The sequence below is a fragment of the Ovis aries genome, chromosome 6 (genome assembly GCF_016772045.2).
Source record: "Ovis aries strain OAR_USU_Benz2616 breed Rambouillet chromosome 6, ARS-UI_Ramb_v3.0, whole genome shotgun sequence".
Taxonomy (NCBI): domain Eukaryota; kingdom Metazoa; phylum Chordata; class Mammalia; order Artiodactyla; family Bovidae; genus Ovis; species Ovis aries.
The window spans coordinates 33,047,280-33,070,994 of record NC_056059.1 but is presented as its reverse complement, the minus strand read 5'-3'; the positions used below and the strand labels follow the sequence as shown (position 1 = coordinate 33,070,994).

Sequence of the window (23,715 nt, the reverse complement as noted above, 5' to 3'; positions counted from 1 at the left end):
TTTTTAAAATGTCCTTGTGAGTAATAAAATATAATAGAAGAAAGCTATGGGGAGATATGTCTATTTTTCCAGACTTCATAATCTGTAACAACAAAATATGATCCATGAAATTGAAACTGAACCATTTAAAAAGTAAAATGATATCAACAAGGTCAATAAAATCAATATTGAATCAATGTGTACTAATAGAAAAAAAATTAAGGAATGATGAAAATTGATAGGAATTAATCAGCGGTTGCTTCTTAGAAGCACTGATTTATGCCAAATTCAGAAGGAAGTGATGAATTTCAAGTCAACCAAGGGGCTCTATGTAAAATGATGTGACTAAAATATGAATAAGCTATGGTCCTCACGCTCAAGGCGTCAGTGGTGTAGCTCAGAATTTGTCCCGACTCGAATACAAAAGTAGAGTGTGCTGTGAAAACACAGAAGGATGAGTTTATTCTTTATGCTGTTGTTTAGTCTCTAAGTCATGCGGGACTCTTTTACAACCGCATGGACTGTAACCCAGCTGCCTCCTATGTCCATGGAATTTCCCAGGCAGAATGCTGGAATGGGTGGCCATTTCCTTCTCCAGGGGATCCTTCCAACCAACAGATAGAAACCAATTCTCCTCCATTACAGGCAAATTCTTTACAGCTGAGCTGCCAGATAACCCATTTATTCCATATGATTCCCATGTTAAAGGACTGGATATGACTTCATGGGGATAATTTGAACTAAGCACTTGAAGGGGCTGAGGAGAGTGGTTGGGGGGCTGAACAGATGCCTTTCAACAGAATTGTTAACCTAAGTAACAATATGGTAGCAGTTTCCCAGAATGTTCAGGGAAAAAACACACAACGTGAATGAAAGAAACCATTTCACAGAGGTGATATACAGTTATGTTTGGCGAAATAACAGCCTAAAACACCAGACTAGAGAGAAGTGCTCAAGTGAGAGTGTAAAAAGAAAAGATTTGCCAAATTTGGAGATAAGGGAGGGCTCCAAGGTTGAAGAGTTTGATATCCATAAATGCCAAGTAGCAACATTCCCATAGATTCCAATTATAATTGAAATATTAGGCCTGTTTATACTTGGCCTCAACTACTCACTTGGTTTCGTTAACACATCTCCAGTCTGAAATGAGGCCAGACTGGATACAAGTTAACCATTAGAAGAAAGGAAGTCACAATCCTCAGGATTTTAAGGCGAATGCTTGCAAAAAATCTTTTCATTCTGGTACTGGGAGATTGTCATTCAGTACTTTCTCAGCTCTTTCCATGGAGAAGCAACCAACTTCCTCGTTCTGCATTAATATACAAGGTCTGTGGCAAGCTAGTTAATGTAATGTTTTTATCAAATGTTTCACTGAAGCATGTATTTCTGTTTCACGTAATTATTAAAATTTTAAAATGTCAAGATCTTCTTTATCTTTTTTCTATCCCGACTGCCTAAAAAATACACTGGAGACAGAAAAAAAAAAAATCACTGTATGAAAGGTAATTAGCACGCCCTCTCCTTTCATATATATATATAACTTTATAATTGAAATCTCATTAAGAGCTTTCTAGGTCTCCTTTTCCCTTAGTGACCAGGTGTCCCTAATTTGTTTTTAACCGATGTGACTAATTCCAGGCAAAGACTAGAAAAAGTCTGATACCTGTTGGAGAATTGCAATAACAAGGTTAAATAAGTGGGGCTTTTTAAGGTTGGCTTTAACCTCCATAAGGAAAAAAAAAAAAAAAAAAAAGGCTTCAATGTCTTTTCTCTTAGAGTCCTGCCTTTTTCTCAGTCCCGGTTGAAGATTCCAAGGGAAATGAGAGCACTATTTTGTTTCTCCCTTGTATTGCAGATAGGGGGAGGAGGTGGTTATTAGAGAGAAGCTCTTCCTCTCTCGGTTTTCCCCTCTCTCCGCCTGATAGCACCGCTCTCTCGCGGGCTCGCTCGTTCTCCTAGGTGATCCATTTCTAGGCAACGTGGGTCTAGTGCTGAAGCAGCCAGGCTCGCTCCTTGCTCGCTTCCTGCATCCCTCCAGGCGAACCGCTCCAAAAGCATCCTGCAGCCCGCGGCAGCTTTCCTCCTCCGGCCCGGCCCCGCTGCTTGCACCCGGCGCAACTCCCCCGCCACCGCGCCCCAGCGAACCGGCTCCACGGGCCCGCCTCGCCGAACTCCGCTCCCGCCTCGCGCAGAAAGGGAATTTTCTCTGCATTACTATCTGCATTACCTTGAAGTTCACTTTTACTACCCCTCTTGGAGAGGGTTTTTTCCTCTCCCTACTGGAATCTGGCTGTTCCGCTCGGAATCTCCTAATCTTGCCACTTAGATTTTATTTTGGCAGCGAAGACCAGCGATTCTCCGCGGGCCGTTGGGGCGGGGGGGAGGGGGGCTTTTTCGGTGGGGGGAGGGGGAGGGGAACATCCGGCGTGAGGCGGGGGGTTGCGGGGGGGTGGTCTGTTGGAAGTTGCGGCGGAGCTGGGACCGGAGACCCGCGGCCCCGGCGCAGCGATGGGGATGGTCTGAGCTCCAGCCTCTCCCCCTTGCCCGAGAACAACGAGGCTGGATACATTTTTAAAAAGCCAAACTGCAAACAACTCTGGCGATGCCAAAATTCCCCTCCAAGTGACACGGCTTCGCGAAGGAGGTTTCCTCAGGCTGGGCTCTTTCTGTTGCTCTGCCTTCCTCAGCGACGATTAAAAGCTTTGGTCTGGTTATAGGAATTTAGGGGGAGAAAAAAAGAAAAAGCTTGTGCTAAACTATCGTGACCTCAAACTCTTTGGACTTTTATATATTTATTTTTAACACTGAAAGAAAATCCATCCTAAAAGAGAATCAGCCTAGGAGGAGATGGAAGTTTTCCCCTTGCTCTTGGTTTTGTCCGTCTGGTGGTCTCGAACCTGGGACTCGGCGAATGCGGATTCGATCATTCACATCGGTAAGAAAGGGCTGGTGCTGCCCGTGGGTACTTTGACCGTTTGGTTTCGCAGACGTTTTCCCTTTGCTTCCCCCTCTCCGCCCTCTGTGTGGCTCGTTGGCCGTGGCTTCGGTTCATTGCCCCTTCCCGCTACCCTTCCCTCACACTTGTGCAGTTTTCTGGAAGGATGTGGATGCTGAACCTGGACTTGTGCTGTGGTTTCGCGGTGAATCGTGGAGCGTGGGCTGGATGCGTGGGGTCTCAATTTACCTCAGCGTGCGTGTGTGCCGGGGAGCGCTGGGGGCTTCTAAATGTGTGAGGAAAGGAAGTTTCATCGACTCTACCTTCCATATTCTTTCCCGGATGTATATTTGCTCCATTAAAAAAAAAAAAAAATATATATATATATATATATATATTGGGGGGAACAGAGAGTCATCTGCGGAGCGAAAAGAGCTGGGGTGGGAGATGGGGGTGGGCGAGAGCTCCCTTCGGATCGAACAGGTGGTTTTGCAACGTGAGCGGGCCGCGTTCGCCGCAGCGCGTGCGGCGGTGACGGGGTGCTGGCGGCGCCCCCAGCCTCCTGCTCTTCTTGCTGTCCTCTCGGCTTTGCGGTACTCGCGCCGAGTCGCCGCCACCGTGACGGGAGGGGCCGGCGGCCGTGTCGCCGAGGACCGGGAGCCGCGCATCTCGCTGCCCAGCTCGCGCTCGCCGGGCCTGGCGCGGCGACGAGACTGGCCTCCGGCGCCGGGGGAAAAGCGGGAGCAGAGGCGCGCGGGCTGCCCTCGTGGGCTGCCTCGCGGGCTGCCTCGCAGACACCTGCCTCGCCTCGCCGTCAACTCGCGAGTTGCAGCGCCAGGCCGAGAGCAAAGGCGCTGGGGCTCGGGGTGGCCTGACTCCGGGAAGGACGCCGAGCCGGCTTGGAGATGCTTGTGGCCCCACCTATTGGCAACCAGACGGGCCGGGACTGGCCGCGGCGGGCGCTGGCGCGGGGGCGGGCGCGGGTGGGGGCTGCGCGTCATTATCATGCACCGCGCTCGCGGCTTCAGGCTCCAACTCTTCTCACTTGCTAATCCGTGAGAGCTGAACGGAGACCGGCTCTTGCAGCCTTCTCTACGTTAATACGATGATTTCCTTTTCGGAAATTCGCGTCCGCGGGCCAGCGCGGTTCATTTACTGCGCTGAGGAGAGGCCCCTCTTGGGGAATTTTTCTGGGCACAAGACTTTTATCTGTCCACACGGTTTGATGGTCTGCAAATTGAGGCGACAGATGGGTCGCAGCATCTCCCCATTCCGTCTCTCTGGCCCTCCCCCGAGCAACACACACAGACACGCACGCGCGCGCATACTCCCCCTTTCCCCCAACACACACACATACACACACACACACTCTTACGTCCTGAAAGGGGAACCTGGTGCAGGTGGAGGTTGTGTCTGCCTTAGCCAGGGATTTCTGTTTGGTGTGTGAACCCACGGAGGCCAGCCTCAGCTCCAGGGGGCTCCCTCTCGGTCTCAGAGGCTGTCTTTGTAAACATGTCTGCCATTCTCTATCGTTTATATCAATAGAATCATATAGGTCCCTGTGCGAGGAATAGTAAGGTCAGGGTTCAGAAAACCTTGTACGTAGTCATTTAGTAAATTAATCACTAGATAGCTTGCCTACTAGATCACATTTTGCCTGGGGGCAACAATGCCTGTGGGTTCAGAACTTTTCAGGGAGAAATTGTGGCCTCATTGAGAGGTTCAGTAATGTTCTGAAAAGAGTTCAGAAATGATGTATCCTCCCGTTAAAGAAATGACTTACATTTAATATATATCCAGTTGTAAATGACTGAAGCAGGAACACAGATTTATATTATCACGGTACCTTTACATTCACATTGTGTTTAGGAGTTTCTGCCTTATGCTCTTCATTGCTCAGAAGCGGGTGTGTGGATAAATGGTTATTTTATTGCTTATTCAGTGGTCTACACGATAAGTACTTTATTTGCAAACACCTGCACCTGTTACTGTCCTCCAGCAGATGAAAACTGTCTTGCAATGCAGTCTGGTCATTTGTTTCAAAATAGAACACAACTATTGTATTTTTTCCTTTGAGTTCTATCAGTTAGTATCGCATGGCTTACTTATTTATAACCTGACCTGCCACCCCAAGTCACTGTGTACAAATTAGAGATTTCTTTAGAAAGCTGATTATATGGATTAAATGTATATATTGATGCTACAGAAATAGTTACTTCTCAGATAATTTGACTTGAATTCATTTAGTACATTACACAAGAGAATCACCTTCTTTATAGACTACCCAATATTGCCATGAAACTAGCAAATTAATAGTTGTTTCAGATGCTTCATATCTTTTATAACATACTGAAAAATGTTACCTCCTAAATTAAAAAAAAATGATCAAGTGTAATTTATGTGCACGTCAGAGGTTAAAATCCCCTTTCTCTTCCACCCCCATCCTAGCTAAACTATAATAAATTAAAAACTGAGTGACTATGTCGAAATTTTTAAAGTATCAGTTAATAGTCTTTGGATCAGTTTACTTACTTGGTTGAGTAGGAAAAAATAATTATCTTTAGGGGGATAGTCTTCATTTAAGTATTTAATTGTGAGAAATATGCTTATGGCAAACATATTTTAGGACTAAAGGGATAAAAGTGATGCAACTGGAGGGGAAGTGAATATTTCAACTCTATAGATAAAAAGAGATATGCAGAAATGAAAGGTTCTCACAGCCTCATGTGATGTGTTCAGGTAGAAAGTAGCTGCAATATGTAGTTCAGGCGAGCTGGAAAGATAAAAAGACACTGCTCTAATAGGTTCTTTAAATATTGAATCTTTTTGGTATAAACCAAAGTGTATGCATGAAAACCATCTCTTCCTGTTTGTTTTTATTTCATGCCGGTATTTTTTTTTAAATAAAATCAATTGTATATTTTAAATTCATATGTTTTTGAACATATTAGTTCACTGCAATGATGAGATAGAATGGTTAAACTCTAATAACTTAAATGAAAATGTATTTATTAGTCAAAGTGAACTAATGTAATTACTTTGAATTTCTGTTAAATCATATTTTAAAGATAATTGATAATTATAATATTCCTGTTTAACACAAGTGTACATGCAGCACATGCACAGTGTTTTGAAATACATCACCCCAGTTGTGATCTTCTTTGCCCCTCCCACAAGGAAAGGTCTTTTGACATATAAAAACTGTGCAATTTTGAATTATGCTTCTACTTTGAGCTTGTGCATTGATTGAGTAATTTCATCAGACTCACATTACTTGATTGCTTAGAAGTTTCCTAATGATCTGCATTCTGTAGGAAGAACCAAAAAGTCATGAGTGGAATGGCAATGACATTGTGTTTTATGAGGCTATTCAAAAGTCGCTCTGATTTATGTAGCTAGAAAGCTCCAAAGTCTTTGAGATTAGCCACGCTGACTGCTATTTTCTTCATACATCAGTCGTCCTACACTCTTTACTCCCTAAACACAACAGGAGTTTAGAGCACTGCTTTAATTAAGCAGGGATTAGGTGGCATTTCCAGTCAACCACACAGTTTGTGTCTTGCTTCATATCTAATACAGAGGATCTCATGTTTTAACAGTTTAATGTGTGCTCATTTCTTATCTGGTTCCTGTGCCCACAGAACTGATTGAGACGAGCCATCCTCAGTTACACATCTCTACAAGGGAACACAAACAGCGTACTTATTCATATATTATAAAAATCACTAGCATATTTTTATTGTTATCAATCATGGTAAAATACCTTATGCCAGAAGGGAATATAAATAAAGCACTTACGCATGTTTTTCTCATAAGCAAATGATACTTTGTCCTTTGAGATAATAATCATCAACTATGACATGTTTGAGAAGCCTAAGACAATTCACAGAATATTTTCATCATGAGAAAGTTTAAAGTACAAAACTGATGGGTGAACAAAATGTGTCACCACATTATAAACATTATAAATATAATTGATGGCAAGTTTAAAGCATTAATTTTCATTACTGCTGCACTGAGGACAATTTTATCAAATAGAGAATGTTGTGGCATTTCCAGAAGTTGTTCATTGTCTTCTGTCAAATTGTCTCAATTCTTCACATGATTTTCATTGGTTAATGATAGCCTTCAGGAGTCATCAAGAACTCTCTACTGTATAAGATATTTCAGTGATTTAAGTTATTCTTTTATTATTTACAATAGTTGTTTGCTCCCTAAGCTATAGATAACTTATACTGTAAACTTCTAGAGAGTATTAAGAAGTAGCTTCTGGATATAAAATTGGGGTATACTTTATAATGTATACTTTTTTGTATCAATAATACAGTTATTTGAAGTGCAATTCAGATGTGCATTAAGTTAGACAGTGTTATTAATCAACAATATCAACTGTGACATGATTAATAAGCCATTACACTGAGGACCTTTGCTTTCCACTCAAAGTGAAATGTACATCTGATAACTAGCTCCTATAAATTTTAATTCAAATATGAATAAAATCAAAATCATTAACTGTCAACTTACCTAACAATATAAACCAGCTGAGGTTATTAAAAGTAATGGAAGGTGCATTATATTTAATTCTAATCATTAAGGCTAAGTTCACCATAGTGCAGGTTTATCTCAAAAATATGTAATTTTAAAACCACATTTTAATGCAGAAGGTTGTTTTCCTTCACTTGCATGCAATACTTTAGTATTAAAAAGTAAAGTATTTGGTGCTGCTATTAGATGTTCATGATATTTCAGACAATAGCATATTGGTGGGTAACGATACTTAGCTTGACTACAAATATAATGTTTATTAGCAGTTACATTTTATGGCCCTCTAAAGATAATTTTGCCATTAGGTGTCACTGCATTCTGAGCTGTTCCTTTGTAGTCCTACTTAAAAATCACGGGGAAAAGATGCCATTTAATTAGGATTGTGATACTCTAAGATACAGGTAGTCTTTATTTTCAAATAAGAAAAAGAAATGCTATCACTGACTCTTGTAAGAATTTAATTCTAGGGCATATCAACATTCTATATTTTCTAGATTCGATTGCTAGATTTAGTGGTGTAAATTTTTCACAAAATTAAAATACAGCAGAAATATACTCTTATGCTAAGACTATCTGTGGAAAAACTAAAATTCCAAATAGTATGTAAATACGCTTAATAGTGCTGGTCTAAACAGACATTACGGCAACTCACTCCAGTACTCTTGCCTGGAAAATCCCATGGACAGAGAAGCCTGGTAGACTATAGTCCATGGGATCACAAAGAGTCAGACACGGCTGAGCAATTTCACTTCACTTCTTCAAACAGACATTAGTAACTGCTTACCTAGGAAACAATTTGGATCCCAAACTGATTGATGTTTGTAACATGAAATACATACAGAGCTGTGAAAAAGAAAATGGGCACAAATATAAATATATTTACAAATGTCAGCCATTGAATTTTGTGAATGATTGTGTATATTTTCAGATAATTTTGCCATGGGAAATACTAAGTTTTATGTATTATATCAATTTCTTCCGCACACATACCACCACCACCACAACTATCACTACCACAAACACCATCAGGTTTGTGTGCTAATATAAAACCAGTGTCTATTATCAAGTAGAAATTTTCCTGTTTATTTGACTTGTTTGAGAGGCAAAATCTTTCTTCTGGCATATCCTATTATTAAGACTAATAGAGAATGAAACTAAGGTCAACTTTGACCTGATACATTAGTTTTAATGTTGGCAAATCACATAATTAGAGAATGGAATACTGGGTTAAATGAATGAACAGTTTATCATATTATGTTAGACCTTGCCCTGTGCCAATATTTAATAAACTAGTTGGAATAATATATTATTAAAATTCAGAGTAAAAAGTGATCAGATGGATATCTGAAGGATAAGGGGGAAAAAAGACTAGAGTAATTCTGGGATTGGTTATTAAGAAGGCATCTGTGGAGTTAGGTCATTTCAATTGGTGAATTTTAGCATTTGGATGTGGACGGAAATTTTAGAAAATGTGAAAAACAGAAGGAGGATATAAGACAGTAAAAAATGTTCTGGATTAGAATTTTGAGGGTTTAGGGTTAAGTACCAGTTTTACCAATAACTTATTGAACTATATTGGGAAGCTATTTATTTTCTTTAGTCCTTGTTTTATTAACCCTAAAACAAGCTTTAGATTAATGTTCATTTAAGTTCTACAATTACATGACCTAAAATGAAGACAAATTGCTATATTTCAGAAGAGATACAGTCAAGTGTGGTTCAAACAGCCATTTTTAATAGTTAGGTTTAGAGTGAATTAAAAAAAAAATACAAGGGGAAATAGGTGGAGCACAGAACCTTAAACCTTCAAATTAAGGACCCCTTAATATGAAGATGACTTCCTTGGTGGCTCAGATGGTAAAGCGTCTGCCTAGAATGCAGGAGACCCAGGTTCAATTCCTGGGTCAGGAAGGTCCCCTGGAGAAGGAAATGGCAATCCACTCCAGTATTCTTGCCTGGGAAATCCCATGGATGGAGGAGCCTGGTAGGCTACAGTCCATAGGGTTGCAAAGCGTCAGACACAGCTGAGTGACTTCACTTTCACTTTTAATATGAAGATATTTTTGGTATGAACAAGAATTATTGTATATTTGTTAATCAGATATTCTAGATAACTTCAGTATCAGAAGAGAGAGCTGGGTTTGTTTTCTTATTTTACATTTTGTGTTTGTTTTCTCTAGGGTTAGTATTAAGATGTTACATACAGTGCTAGTATATCCCACAATACTAGTGTACTTTCAGGATGACTGGAGGAGTGAGTAGTCATGTTGTAACCAGCAGGGACTACTGGAGCCCTTAGAATTTACTGAGTTGAAGTGCATCGGGAATATTAGAATGCATTTGGCGCCACTCAAAAATGTAGTGTATAAAAGAAATAGCCAGTGTTTCTTCAGTGTTCTTCATCTTTTTGGGTTCCTGCCCCAGGTATTCCTGCTTTTACCCTACTGTTGTTCACGAAATGGTTGTCAGTGTGAAGCTGAGGCTGGGTTGACTCATTGAAAGCCTTCCTGAGTGAATAGAAGGAAGCCAGAGGCAAGCACAAGGAGCACACAAAAAGCCTCCCTGTGTGTTAAACATTTTACAATCACTCTGTGATCAAGATCCTTATTAACAGATATTTTTATTCATGAAAAAAGATTGTTATTAATTTTATTAAAGCAATTGTTAAATTTTTCTTCATCCCCAGATGTAATTTTTTTATTCATCCCCAAAGTAATTTTTAAAATAATAGTTTTATTGCTCTGAATTTTATTTTATTGCTCCAAATACTTGATTTTTCCCAAGTAATCTTGAAAAGGTGATTGCTTCATTATCAAAATCATTATAATTCTTTAAGTTAGTTCCCTAAACCCACAGGGTAAGGTGTATATTATTATCAATATGCAGTATGTATGCTCTTTGGGAGAATAGTATATCATCCAACAGACATTTATTCTGGACCTGTTCTCTAAGAACGACTGTTTTTTAGGTCCTGGATTTAAAATGTGGAACAAGTAAACTAATATGCCCTTATATTTAAGTAATTGCATTCTCATGGGGGTAGCAATACATGTTATAATGTCAGGTAGTGATAAATGCTTTTGAGAAAAAGGAAGGAATGGCACTGTATTTTGAGTAGGGTGGTCTGGTAAGACCTCCTGAAGAGATGATTATTGGAGCAGAGACTTGATTCCAAAAAAGGAAATTAGCCATGTGGGTATCTGATGAAATAGGATTTCAGCCAGAGGGCATAGCAAAGGCAACTGCCCTGAGATAAGACACTAAGGAATCTGCTTAATTCTTTTAAGGAACATCTTAAAAGTCAGTGTGAAACAAATGTGTAGAGAGCAAAGCAGAAAGTAGAAGGAAATAAGGTCTAAGAGGCAAATTGGGAAGATCCTATCATAGCTTATAAGTCATGGTATGGTATTTAGATCTGAGTATATAGGATGCCCTCTGGAGAGTTGAGATCAAACACATGATATGTACTGCTTTGTGTTTTAGAAAGATAAGTATATCTGCTTGGTTGAACTGATTGAAGTAGTCATAGGAACATTATTATGTACTACCACTTGACAGTACTAAATTGGACTATTCTAATAGTTGGTTGCTGAATTATTTGAGCAGTTTAAGATTGTGGATGGATTTTGAAGTTTATAAAAGAAATAGGATTTTCCAATGAAACTTCTGCTGGGAAAAATCCAAAGACAATAATGAGGTTTCTGAAGTATTTTATCTAAGCAAGCTGGTGACTAAAATTGCAAATATGGGGCAATGGGTAAGTTTTAGATAAAAGTCAAAATTTACATTTATTATATTTGATATTTCTATTAGACATCAAATTTGAGAATTTAAGTTGGTAATTGATTACATTAGTCTGGAATTTTGGGGGGAGTTAGGAATTCAAGCTGCACATTAAGAATTCATCATTACAGACATGATCTTTAAAGCAATGGGAGAGGATAGCACACTTAAGGAATAATTATGCAAAAAGAAGAAGTCCAAGACTATATACCAAAGGGTGTTCCAAAATGTAGAGGTCAGAGTGAGAATCTAGGAGGAGACAAAGATGTATGATCTGTGAGTCAAGAAGAAAGCTAGGAGTGTGGTTTGTTCTGTAAGCCAAGTGAGAAAAGTATTTCAAGGAGAAAACCAGAAATTCTGTCAAATTTTATGGATGAAATCTGAGACTTGACTACTGGGTTTAGAAGTGTTGAGGACAAAAGTGACTTTGACAAAGTTGCTTTCAGTGCACTGAAGTGACAACATACAGATTGGCAAGGAATCAAAGACTTAATGGGACTTGAGGAATTCAGTGAGCTTTGCTTTAAGGAGAAAAGGGTATGGTGGTAGAGGGAATATGAGGTAAAGGGAGGATTTTATTTTTAATGATCAGAGTTTGGATAGTTAGTAATTTTTTTTAAGTTTAAATCATAAGAAAATTTTCAGTAAGAGGATTCAAAATAAAATATTCATTTTAATTCAGTCCTATTGGATTCTTAAATTTAGATAACACATATTCAAATAGCATTGTGTTTTTGATTGTTGTTTATGTTTTTTGTTTAGTTTTGTAATCTCTGGTCAAGTGATACTGGGCCAATGCCAGTGGAATTAGACAAAGAAACTTATATTAATATGTCCTCTCTGAAACAGAATCAGTTGTTCTGCAGTTTTGCTTCATGTAGTTTCCCATATTAGCACTCAAATTTAGACAAACATTTTTTTACCTGAAATTATGAATGTATTATATTTTATGGAGCATTGATATACCATTACAAGTAGAATCAACATTTTGTATTTTAGTATTTGCTAATTTTAGGGACACACTATTTTCCTATATAAATGGCATTAAAATAACATTAAGATAGCATAAAAGCCTCTCATTATAATAGAAACATTTGAATTGAATAAAAGTTTCCCTAAGTAAATTTTATTATGCATTCAATTTACTTAAATCAGTTTGGAACCATTATTGAGTGTAGTTTTTTCATAAGGCAGTACATATTGCCACATAGAAGTTAAATAGATAAATCCATATGATATTAATTTTCAGTTACACATTTAAATATTTCCTTTTATGGAACTTTCACTTCTATTTGCGCTATACCATAGCTGACAGATCTTTAGTCATAGGTGAAAATGAGGAAAGAAAATGTTCCACATTTTCTAACCTCAGAATTCAGCCTTCTGAAAATGAATCTCAGTTCTCTTACTGGTCTCCTACTAATACACATAAGTTATGTATTGATTTTTTTAAGTAAAATAAGAGTATTTATATTAAAATAAGAATGCCAATAACAGATGCATTTTATTTTTATGTGTTCTTTGTCATTTACAGTGGTATCTCCTCTATAGAAACATTTGTCTTATGGAAACAATGTAATGTGACTATCACATGTTTGTTTCTGCTTGGTTACATCTATTGATGTATAAGCATAGAATACATGAACAGTGAGGGGATAGGAGTCCTGTGGTTTGGGCACAGCAATGACTGATAAAGAGGGCAAGCTGGAGCTGAGGAATATGATTAATGAAGTATATAACATCAAAAGATATTTTAAAATTGCTAGTTCTTGCCTTCCTGGGTGGTGAAATATAATCATGTGAAAGAAATGCTTAACAGATTTAAATTCAAATTTAGTTTGGAATGAGCCCCTAAAATGCTGACGTGCTTAGTATATTTAACCTTGACATCATTAAAATGACAGGCCCCACCAGGAGCACATTTTAGATGGGCTTATTATCCTAAAAATTGTAGGCTAGGTAATACCTTTGGAACTAAATTGGGACAAGAGAGTTCTATTGTTCTGTGGCATATAGTTCATGGTGAATTGAAATCTGAAAGACTGAATCTTCCTTCTATAATTTCTGCAATCTGACAATCAACACAATTATGTTAGTGGTGTAGTGGCAATTACTATCTTGCTCTTCAGCCCAGATTTCTTCTTTGCTATTTCTTTGAAGGTGGTAACAGAAAATAGTGAATTTTCTTCTTAGAAATACCAGCAACTCTCAGCATAGCCCAAGGGAGGCATGCCGTTTATACAAACCATTACAAATTTGTACTTTAAAAAATTGTGAAAGAAAAAAAAATTAACAAGTGATTAGTGTGCAAGGTGATTCATGCCCAGACTTCAGAGGGATTACTCTTTGGTTTCCTGGTGGTGCAGTCATGTTGGGTTTTGTACATTTTTTTATAATTCATTATTTTCAAGCAGAAAAATCATGATCTACATCCTCATATTCTATTTGCAGAAAAAAACATTTTAAATGTTACATGAGAACTATGTGAATTTTTTGATTCAGTGCTTACTGAACACCTATTGTGTACACAGTTCAGTATGTATTCATGTAAGACCTGGGCTTCCCTGGTGGCTCAGATGGTAAAAAATCTGCCTGCAATGCGGGAGGCCCGGGTTTGATCCCTGGGTTGGGAAGAATCCCTGGAGAGGGAAGTGGCAACCCATTCCAGTATTCTTGTTTGGAGAATCCTATGGACAGAGGAACCTGGCGGGCTACAGACCGTAGGGTTGCAAAGAGTCGGACACGACTAAGCCAGTAATATACACACATAAGACATGCTTCCCATCCTTTAAGAATTTTGAAGTATATGTGCTTTCTGAGATAATACTTTGGAGACTGAATGTAGAGCAATTTAGGACTCATTGGATGACTGTGGTCTATTATGGCATTGGAATATGTGATAATTCACTAAATGCCACCATTATGTTGCCCTTAAGTTGCCATAAAGCAAACATATATTTCAGAAAAAATATATGGACGGGATAAGGAGATTGCCACCTGTATAAAGTCTTCATTCTTAATAGAAATCTCTTTCCTCAGCTTCATGATGGCTAATTATTAACCTTGTTTTACCTCATAGGCTACACAGTCAAAACAGTCATGCCATAGTCAGAGCTAAGGGAAAGTCTCTGTTATTTTTACCTCTTTTCCTTTTTTCCCTTCTATGGATATCAGTAGTTATGCTTTTAGGTCAAGTAAAAGAGGAGATGGCTTTTAGATCTAGTTATCTTGTAATTGGCCTTCCCTTGTGGCTCAGCTGGTAAAGAATATGCCTGTAATGCAGACAACCTGGGTTTGATCCCTGGTTTGGGAAAATCCTCTGGAGAAGGGAAAGGCTCCCCACTCCAGTAGTCTGTCCTAAAAATTCCATGGGGTTGCAAAGAGTTGGACACAGCTGAGCAACTTTCACTGTCTATATTGTAATTAACAAAATAAATGAAATTCTTTCTAAATTTAATGCCATATATCATATTATTAAGCTTGATTTCTTGGGTATGGAGAAATTAAATTACATTTATTGTTTTCTTTTAGAGTTATTAGTATACTATTATCTTGTATTACTAATTGGTATTTTCTTCTAATGTATACTAACCTCCTCAGTGAAAATGACAATTTTATACTACAGCAAATAAAAGAAGAAAAATTTCCCCCCCCCCAAAAAAAGAAGTAAAACTAGTTAACTTTACAAATCAAGTAAGGATTGTTGGGAAAACATATTTATGCCAGCTTTTAATTGTGGATATAATTGAGAATAGGACAAACATTGAAAATTGAAATTAACAGTTTGAATACTAACTCTCCAATATTTCTATTTTTCTGCATAAGAGTTCTTGTTGTGGTTGATAAGTGGTTAATAAATAGCAAAACTGGCTGCTCTGATTCTTTCTTTTATTTTTCCTGTCCACCCTTCAGTAGCAATGCTAATGAGCAGTAAAATGGCCAAAAGCAAGGAAGGAGCAAAGGGTTTTAGATAATCCATAAACCGGAAAATCAGCCCCTGAATGCTCATATGCACAGGCTTGCTGAGAAGAAATCGTTCTATTTTCTCAAAATATTGCCCAGATTTTAAGGCTAGAACTTGCTCTTGGCTGCTGAGGTTATAAGAGGAATGAAGCTTCCAGGCCACCAAGGAAGAATACTCTGAATGACAGTCTTGGAGCAGGATGAAAAATATTATTATTGGGAAAAGAATGTCCTTTAGGGGTAATGCTGCTGATAGCCAAGACCCCAGGGATTATCTCAGTTCAAAGTGCCATGTCTACAATGACTTTTTTACAGAGAAAATATGGATATTAGTATTTACTTCTTAAATACTTTAGATAATTTTGCAAAAACTGTGTTGGATTGACTGTGCATCTATATAAATTGAATACTGAATATCTGTATTGTATATTCCCGGTTGGTTTCTAGCTGATGCTACATTATCCACCTTTTAAGGAAACATTTGAATATATTGTACTTAAAGTTATGAAGCACAGGGATATATAGTGTTCATTAATATATATAAATGGGACTCAACTATTTTCAGTTTGAATGGGGGAAAAAAGGTGGTCTTTGTAAGTTATTCTACCTTATACATTGACCCTCATGGAAAGGAAAATATGTTTACCCTTGTCATGAGAAAGCAAACAGGAACATGTGGCCAAAGCTGTGGAGTTGTAGTCTGGCAAGAGAGGGAAATGGTAAGCAATTCTATTTGGAAGAAACCTTTGGAAGAAACCTTGTTATAGTGAAGGATAGGGCAAGAGAGGAGTCTGGAAGTTAGGAAGATCCCTATGAGGTCTACAGTAATTCTGTAAAAAAAAAAAAAAGGCAAATGAAGCAACTGACAAACAACTAATCTCAAAAATAAACAAGCAACTCCTGTAGCTCAAGTCCGGAAAAATAAACGACTCAGTCAAAAAATGGGCCAAAGAACTAAATAGACATTTCTCCAAAGAAGACATATAGATGGCTAACAAACACATGAAAAGATGCTCAACATCACTCATTATCAGAGAAATGCAAATCAAAACCATAGTGAGGTACCATTTCACGCCAGTCAGAATGGCTGCGATCCAAAAGTCTACAAGCAATAAATGCTGGAGAGGGTGTGGAGAAAAAGGAACCCTCTTACAGTGTTGGTGGGAATGCAAACTAGTACAGCCACTATGGAGAACGGTGTGGAGATTCCTTAAAAGCCTGGAAATAGAACTGCCTTATAACCCAGCAATCCCACTGCTGGGCATACACACTGAGGAAACCAGAATTGAAAGAGACACGTGTACCCCAGTGTTCATTGCAGCACTGTTTATAATAGCCAGGACATGGAAGCAACCTAGATGTCCATCAGAAGATGAATGGATAAGAAAGCTGTGGTACATGTACACAATGGCATATTACTCAGCCATTAAAAAGAATACATTTGAATCAGTTCTAATGAGGTGGATGAAACTGGAGCCGATTATACAGAGAGAAGTGAGCCAGAAAGAAAAACACCAATATGGTATACTAACACATATATATGGAATTTAGAAAGATGGTAACAATAACTCTGTATGTGAGACAGAAAAAGAGACACAGATGTATAGAACAGTCTTTCGAACTCTGTGGGAGAGAGAGGGTGGGATGATTTGGGAGAATGGCATTGAAACATGTATAATATCATATATGAAACAAATTGCCAGTCCAGGTTTGATGCATGATACTGGATGCTTGGGGCTGGTGCACTGGGATGACCCAGAGGTATGGTACGGGGAAGGATGAGGGAGGGGGGTTCATGATGGGGAACACGTGTAAACCTGTGGTGGCTTCATGTTGATGTGTGGCAAAACCAATATAATACTGTAAAGTAATTAGCCTCCAATTAAAATAAAAACATTTATAATAAAAAAAGAACACACAAAAAAACTTAGGCCAAGAGATGTCTAGCTTTGTGTTATAAGCTGTTTATAGTGGTAGTGTGGTAGATGGAGGCCAGAGAAGACTTTGGCAGTACTCTGGGTGATTCTTGGTGAAGGGTTGTGCTCAGCCACTGCAAATGGGAATGGAGAGGAGAATTTGCTTAGAGGGGAGAATAATTTATCAACTCGTCATTCTTTACTTGCTGCTGCTGCTAAGTTGCTTCAGTCGTGTCCCACTCTTTGAGACCCCATAGACGGCAGCCCACCAGGCTCCCCTGTCCCTGGGATTCTCCAGGCAAGAATACTGGAGTGGGTTGCCATTTCCTTCTCCAATGCATGCTAAGTCGCTTCAGTCGTGTCTGGATCTGTGCAACCCCATGGACAGCAGCCCACCAGGCTCCACTGTCCATGGAATTCTCTAGGCAAGAATACTGGAGTGGGTTGCCATTTGTTTCTCCGAATCTATGTACTGCTGCTGCTGCTAAGTCGCTTCAGTAGTGTCCACCTCTGTTTGATCCCATAGACAGCAGCCCACCAGGCTCCCCCGTCCCTGGGATTCTCCAGGCAAGAACAATGGAATGGGTTGCCATTTCCTTCTCCAGTCATTCTTTAGAAGTGGGTGTAAAAGAGGAAAGTCTAACATCATTCTCAAGTACTATCTTGAGTGACTTAGTGGATGCTCGTGCTGTTCACCAACACAGGAGGCCGAGAAAGAGGAAAGAAGCTTGAGTTTGGACTGAATTCAAAATTATTTTGGCATGATTGTGAAGTGTTATATCCCAGACAGCAGCTTCCCAATACCCTCCCGCTTCCTGCCTCAAATGTAGGAAAAAAAAGCCATTCTCCATAGTGATCAATTCTGTTTTGATCTAAAAACGGTAACAGTGTTTTTCTGGTCATTCTTTTTTAACTTTTCCCTCAGATCCAATGCCCATAGTGTTATTTCCTATTTAATATGTGAATTGTTTAAAATAATTTTCAACTATTTACATTCAGAAAATAATATTTCTGCATAAGGGCCTTATGATTCTTAGTTTCTGTATTTACTTAGTTCAGAATTATTTCTTCTAAATGATATTACTGATTTTAAAAAAATGTATATCTTAATATCTCATTTCATAATATGACTGTACATCTTTTTAATCAAGGTCTGGGACCAATATTAAGAGACTAGTGCTGTTAATTTATTTGATAGCCATTTCCAATCAAAACAACTTTAAAATGCAGTGATCTTTGATGATATCTTAGATTATCAAAGTAAAATAAAAATATAATTTAAATTACTTGTGCATGGTTGCTTTTTTAGTTTCATAATGCAAGTAGAATCTCATTATATAAATTCATAGAATTACATGGGAGGGTTAAAGTATTTCCATAAAATTGTGTATCCTTTAATTACATGTTATCTACAAACAATTAGCTGAAGGGGGGGAAATTGTCCTTCTAGGATGGTGAAGAAAAGCCTGAAATGGGACTAGAGGGATCTTGTTGAGACTTCAGGCCTCATTTATAAGTGTCTCAGAAGTCTGTTTTATGGTTAAGGATCTGTGTTCTCAGATAAGAAATGTTTGAAAACATGGATCTGCAGTCAGGAAAATGTGAAAGCAGAAGCAGTGTGTCTGCTTGTGTGTAAAAACACTGGTTGAACTGAAGAGTGGAATGGAGTAGATCCATATCAGCCAGTCTTCTTTCTGTCTCTCTGTCTAGAGTCTAGGTTTTCAGGCTGTTTATATAATATATACTTAGGTGTTATATTATTTGAACTTAATTTTGTCATCTTGCTCTTTTTTGTTTTTAGTAAGCTGATCAAGTGTGTGAGAACTAAGGATGGAAAATGGAGTGCTCCAGTGGGGAGGAAGGCTGCTGGCATTTCTCAGTCTTGCTCTCAGGCTCTCTTATTAGTTTTAGAGTAGACCAAGGGATGAAAAATATAAAATCAATGAAGGATAACCTGAGTCAGTTCAGTTATTAAAAATTGTGATGATTGGTAATTTTTGTTTCTTAAAGGGTCATTTTGGTATAGTACCAAAAATAAAAGCACTCAATTTGATGTCAGAGGTATATATTCAAACCATGTTTTGTTCACTTTGCCACTTCACAGCTTCAAGTCTTTGGATAAGTAATGAGACTTTCACCATCATCTCAAATGTTCCTGCTTCTGCTTCCTCTCCACTTCATTGGTTTTAAGGATAAGCTGTTGTAATGTTTAAAATATGAATTTATGGACTATGCAAATAGTGTTCATACTTAAGGAGCTATAACTTGCAATTTAACTATACTGCTGGTCAGTGTCCTGGTTGTACATTAGAAAATGGATCCCATGCCTGGCATTAGACAGGGTTCCCTGTTTATCCTTTGTTCCTAAAAAGGTAATTCAGGTTTACATCTATGCTTTTTTACAACATATTAATCAAAGTTGAAAGTTTTTATTAAAGTAACTGAATTTAAGCTTAAGTATTCCTTCAAAGGTGACATTTCCCTCTCAAATTACATGAAATAGGTTGCTAACATGTTGTTATCACTGATGCTGGTGTTTAGTTATGTTTTGCCCAGCCACACCCTTTCATCTGGAATAGGGTCATCTTGTAACTTATTATCCAAACTGGGAGTCTTTTGAAAGTGAAAATGACAGTATTAAAATTTCCTCTGGGTTGAAAGGGACAGACTAGAGCTGACTGGAGGCAGACCAGGGACAAGGCTGCACTCATTTCAAAACTCTACCTGCAGGCATGTGATTGGTTTGTATTTGGTCCGGCCACCATAGGCAGTGGTTCTGTCTTAGCAACAGATTATTCCTTATCTAAAGGAGGTTTTGGTTTTGTTTTATTTTTAATTACTTAGACCGCTTTTCTCCACGGGCAGCAGAAAAGAGGAAAAATAGCTAAGTATAGGTTCTCTTTGTTCAGACAAACATATTTAACTGAATTTTAAAATATCAGACATTAGTATCTGTCATCACTCCCTTTATTCTTCTGCATCTATTCTCCCTAAATACTGTTTGACTGCTGCTGTTAACAGAATTCCCTGGATATTGGCAATTGTATCAGTTCACTCCTAACCTCAGATGTTTTGTCTCTGGAACTACATAAAGGACACATTCTCACATGGAGCGAATTGTTCTCAGAAACATAAAGTTTACAACAAAGATTTAGATTTGCTTCATTTTTGCATCCTAAAAGAAAAAAGCATCACCTAAACAAGTTTTTGACAAGTTTTATTTTTATGGAAATATACCAAATAAGAGGTATTCTTATTATTAATACCAAATAAGAGGTATTCTCTCCAAATAAGAGGAGAATTGCCCACCGTACACAAAAATAAACTCAAAATGGATTAAAGATATAAATGTAAGATCAGAAACTATAAAACTCCTAGAGGAGAATATAGGAAAAACACTCTGACATAAATCACAGCAGGATCCTCTATGATCCACCTCCCAGAATTCTGGAAATAAAAGCAGAAATAAACAAATGGGAACTAATTAAAATTAAAAGCTTCTGCACAACAAAGGAAACTATAAGCAAGGTGAAAAGACAGCCTTCTGAATGGGAGAAAATAATAGCAAATGAAGCAACTGACAAACAACTAATCTCAAAAATATACAAGCAACTTATGCAGCTCAATTCCAGAAAAATAAACGACCCAATCAAAAAATGGGCCAAAGAACTAAATAGACATTTCTCCAAAGAAGACATACGGATGGCTAACAAACACATGAAAAGATGCTCAACATCACTCATTATTAGAGAAATGCAAATCAAAACCACAATGAGGTACCACTTCACACCAGTCAGAATGGCTGCGATCCAAAAATCTGCAAACAATAAATGCTGGAGAGGGTGTGGAGAAAAGAGAACCCTCCTACGCTGTTGGTGGGAATGCAAACTAGTACAGCCACTATGGAGAACAGTGTGGAGATTCCTTAAAAAATTGCAAATAGAACTACCTTATGACCCAGCAATCCCCCTGCTGGGCATACACACCGAGGAAACCAGCATTGAAAGAGACACATGTACCCCAATGTTCATCGCAGCACTGTTTATAATAGCCAGGACATGGAAACAACCTAGATGTCCATCAGCAGATGAATGGGTAAGAAAGCTGTGGTACATATACACAATGGAGTATTACTCAGCCGTTAAAAAGAATTCATTTGAATCAGTTCTGATGAGATGGATGAAACTGGAGCCAATTATACAGAGTGAAGTAAGCCAGAAAGAAAAACACCAATACAGTATACTAACACATATGTATGGAATTTAGGAAGATGGCAATGACGACCCTGTATGCAAGACAGGAAAAAAGACACAGATGTGTATAACGGACTTTTGGACTCAGAGGGAGAGGGAGAGGGTGGGATGATTTGGGAGAATGGGAATTCTAACATGTATACTATCATGTAAGAATTGAATCGCCAGTCCATGTCTGACGTAGGGTGCAGCATGCTTGGGGCTGGTGCATGGGGATGACCCAGAGAGATGTTGTGGGAGGGAGGTGGGAGGGGGGGTCATGTTTGGGAACGCATGTAAGAATTAAAGATTTTAAAATTAAAAAAGAATTAAAGTTTTAAACGTGTATATTTAATGTTTTCTTGTTACAGGGGATAAGCATAAAATATTGGCTTGTGATTTTAAATTAATTACACTGTAACTAGTGTTTAATAGATTCAACCGGTACAGACTTCACTGTCAGAAGTATACCTGTTAGTTTGGTGTAAAATTCATTAGATTCTCTTAAACTTCCTTTCCTTTTTCTCTGTTCTGAAGTCTAGTTTTACCTCAAGAAATAATCATGTGATACTCTGCATTGGCCTCTTACCTTCACACTCTCGCTCTTCCCTTGATGGCCTAGTTCATATAAACCTTATCTTCTTTTCTTCACTTTTGGCACCCTGGTTATTACTTTCTGTGATTTTCACATGTGGAACTGGCTTTGAGAGCATTTTCCCCACTCTGTGTCCAAAGAAGACGGCAGCCTTCCTCCTTTCTTTCTCAGTGCCAGTTTTTAGGCTTGGGCTGACCCTGTTCTTTAGGTTATCTTCAATGTAGAAATTGCATAATCATAGATTCTATAGTTGGGAGGAAGGTTAGAAATTGTATATAGTCCAGAGTCCTTTTGCTGATGAGAAAATTGAAAGGTTAAGTGAGTTGAATGCTGCATAGATAGGCATTTTTAAATAGTCTATTAAGCATAATTTTTACTAAAAATATAATTGTAGTCACATCATCAAAGAAGTATTAATGTAGGCTATTGGCCAGGAGATAGAAATAGCCCGATTATGTAGAACTGGATAATTGTTTTCGTCAGCATAAGGTCCATTTTACCTGTGCTCTACTGTACTGCTTCAGAGTGCTGTAATTAATTCCTCTGAAGCTTGCTAATACAATGTGAGAGGTAGCTAACCCAATTGTTGGGAAATTATTCTCACAGCTACTAGGGGCAGGAAGTATATGTACCATCTTCTGGGAATTCTCCCAGATTTTAGAGCCCAGCAGTCTAGCCCAGATCCAAACCCTATTCCTCAGCCTATGCACTCCACTCTTGCTTCCTCACAGCATCTTTCCTCTCTTCTCCTCTACAAGACTCAAGTTGGAACTTGTTTCCTTCAAAATTTACAAAAGCTAATTCTGTCTCTAATAAACTGTATCACTGTACATGTATTTATTGTTGGTTTCTAATCACTCTTGGACAGTTTATTTCAATGTTTTCAACCTTACTGTTTTCATATGTAAAATGTAAATGTAGTCACCTATAATGAAGAGACAAATGAACAGTAAATTATATAAGATAAATTGGAAAAAATAAAATAAGACTGGCACAGAATGAATTTTCAGTAAAACTTTGTTTTCCTTCTCTGCTTTCCTTCAAAATTTCATAAATAGTTGTGATTAATTGTACATTTTATTTCTGTTTTGTGCACATTTGCCAAATATCTCGAGGCTAGAGTTAATTGATTTTCTCAATTATGTCAAGGAGAGAGGAAAACTATCTATGAAAATATGGGTTATTTATAGTCTCATTTACAAACTCAAAGAGACTTGCTGTTTGCTTAATATGAAAAAAAACACCTTAAACAAACATGATTTTTAAATCCTTTTTCTTTTATTGCTTCAGAACTTTCATAAAATAAAGATTTTTTTTTCAAGTTGTTTATAAGCTTATAATCATTTTGGTGCTTGGATCCATTTTGAAAAACAACCCTTCTTTAAGTCTTCTTTCAAATCCAACAAATTTTATACTTTTTATATCATTAAAGTCATAATATCATCACCTCATATTACTTTCTGATTCTCAGTTCTAGACAATAATAATCAGTTACTTCAGTTCAGTCGCTCAGTTGTGTCCGAATCTTTGTGACCCCATGAATTGCAGCACACCAGGCCTCCCTGTCCATCACCAACTCCCAGAGTTCACTCAAACTCATGTCCATCGAGTCAGTGATGCCATCCAGCCATCTCATCCTCTGTCATCCCCTTCTCCTCCTGCCCCCAATCCCCTCCACCCCCCCAGCATCAGGGTCTTTTCCAATGAGTCAACTCTTTGCATGAGGTAGCCAAAGTATTGGAGTTTCAGCTTCAGCATCAGTCCTTC

The 23,715-nt window shown here is 38.2% G+C and overlaps 1 protein-coding gene and 1 non-coding gene across 2 annotated transcripts in view; both read left to right on the top strand.

Annotated features, from left to right (window-relative positions):
* The first annotated feature begins 2,430 nt into the window (after positions 1 to 2,430).
* The window catches only part of GRID2 (glutamate ionotropic receptor delta type subunit 2), a 1,640,866-nt gene continuing 1,619,581 nt past the window's right edge, over positions 2,431 to 23,715 (top strand). The window contains exon 1 of the mRNA XM_004009703.6: positions 2,431 to 2,914. Within this exon, the coding sequence (XP_004009752.1) occupies positions 2,827 to 2,914 (88 nt within the window). The 5' untranslated portion in view covers positions 2,431 to 2,826. The remainder of the gene's footprint in view (positions 2,915 to 23,715) is intronic.
* On the top strand, positions 9,299 to 9,371 carry TRNAS-AGA (transfer RNA serine (anticodon AGA)). The gene has a single exon. It is a non-coding gene; the product is annotated as a tRNA-Ser (tRNA).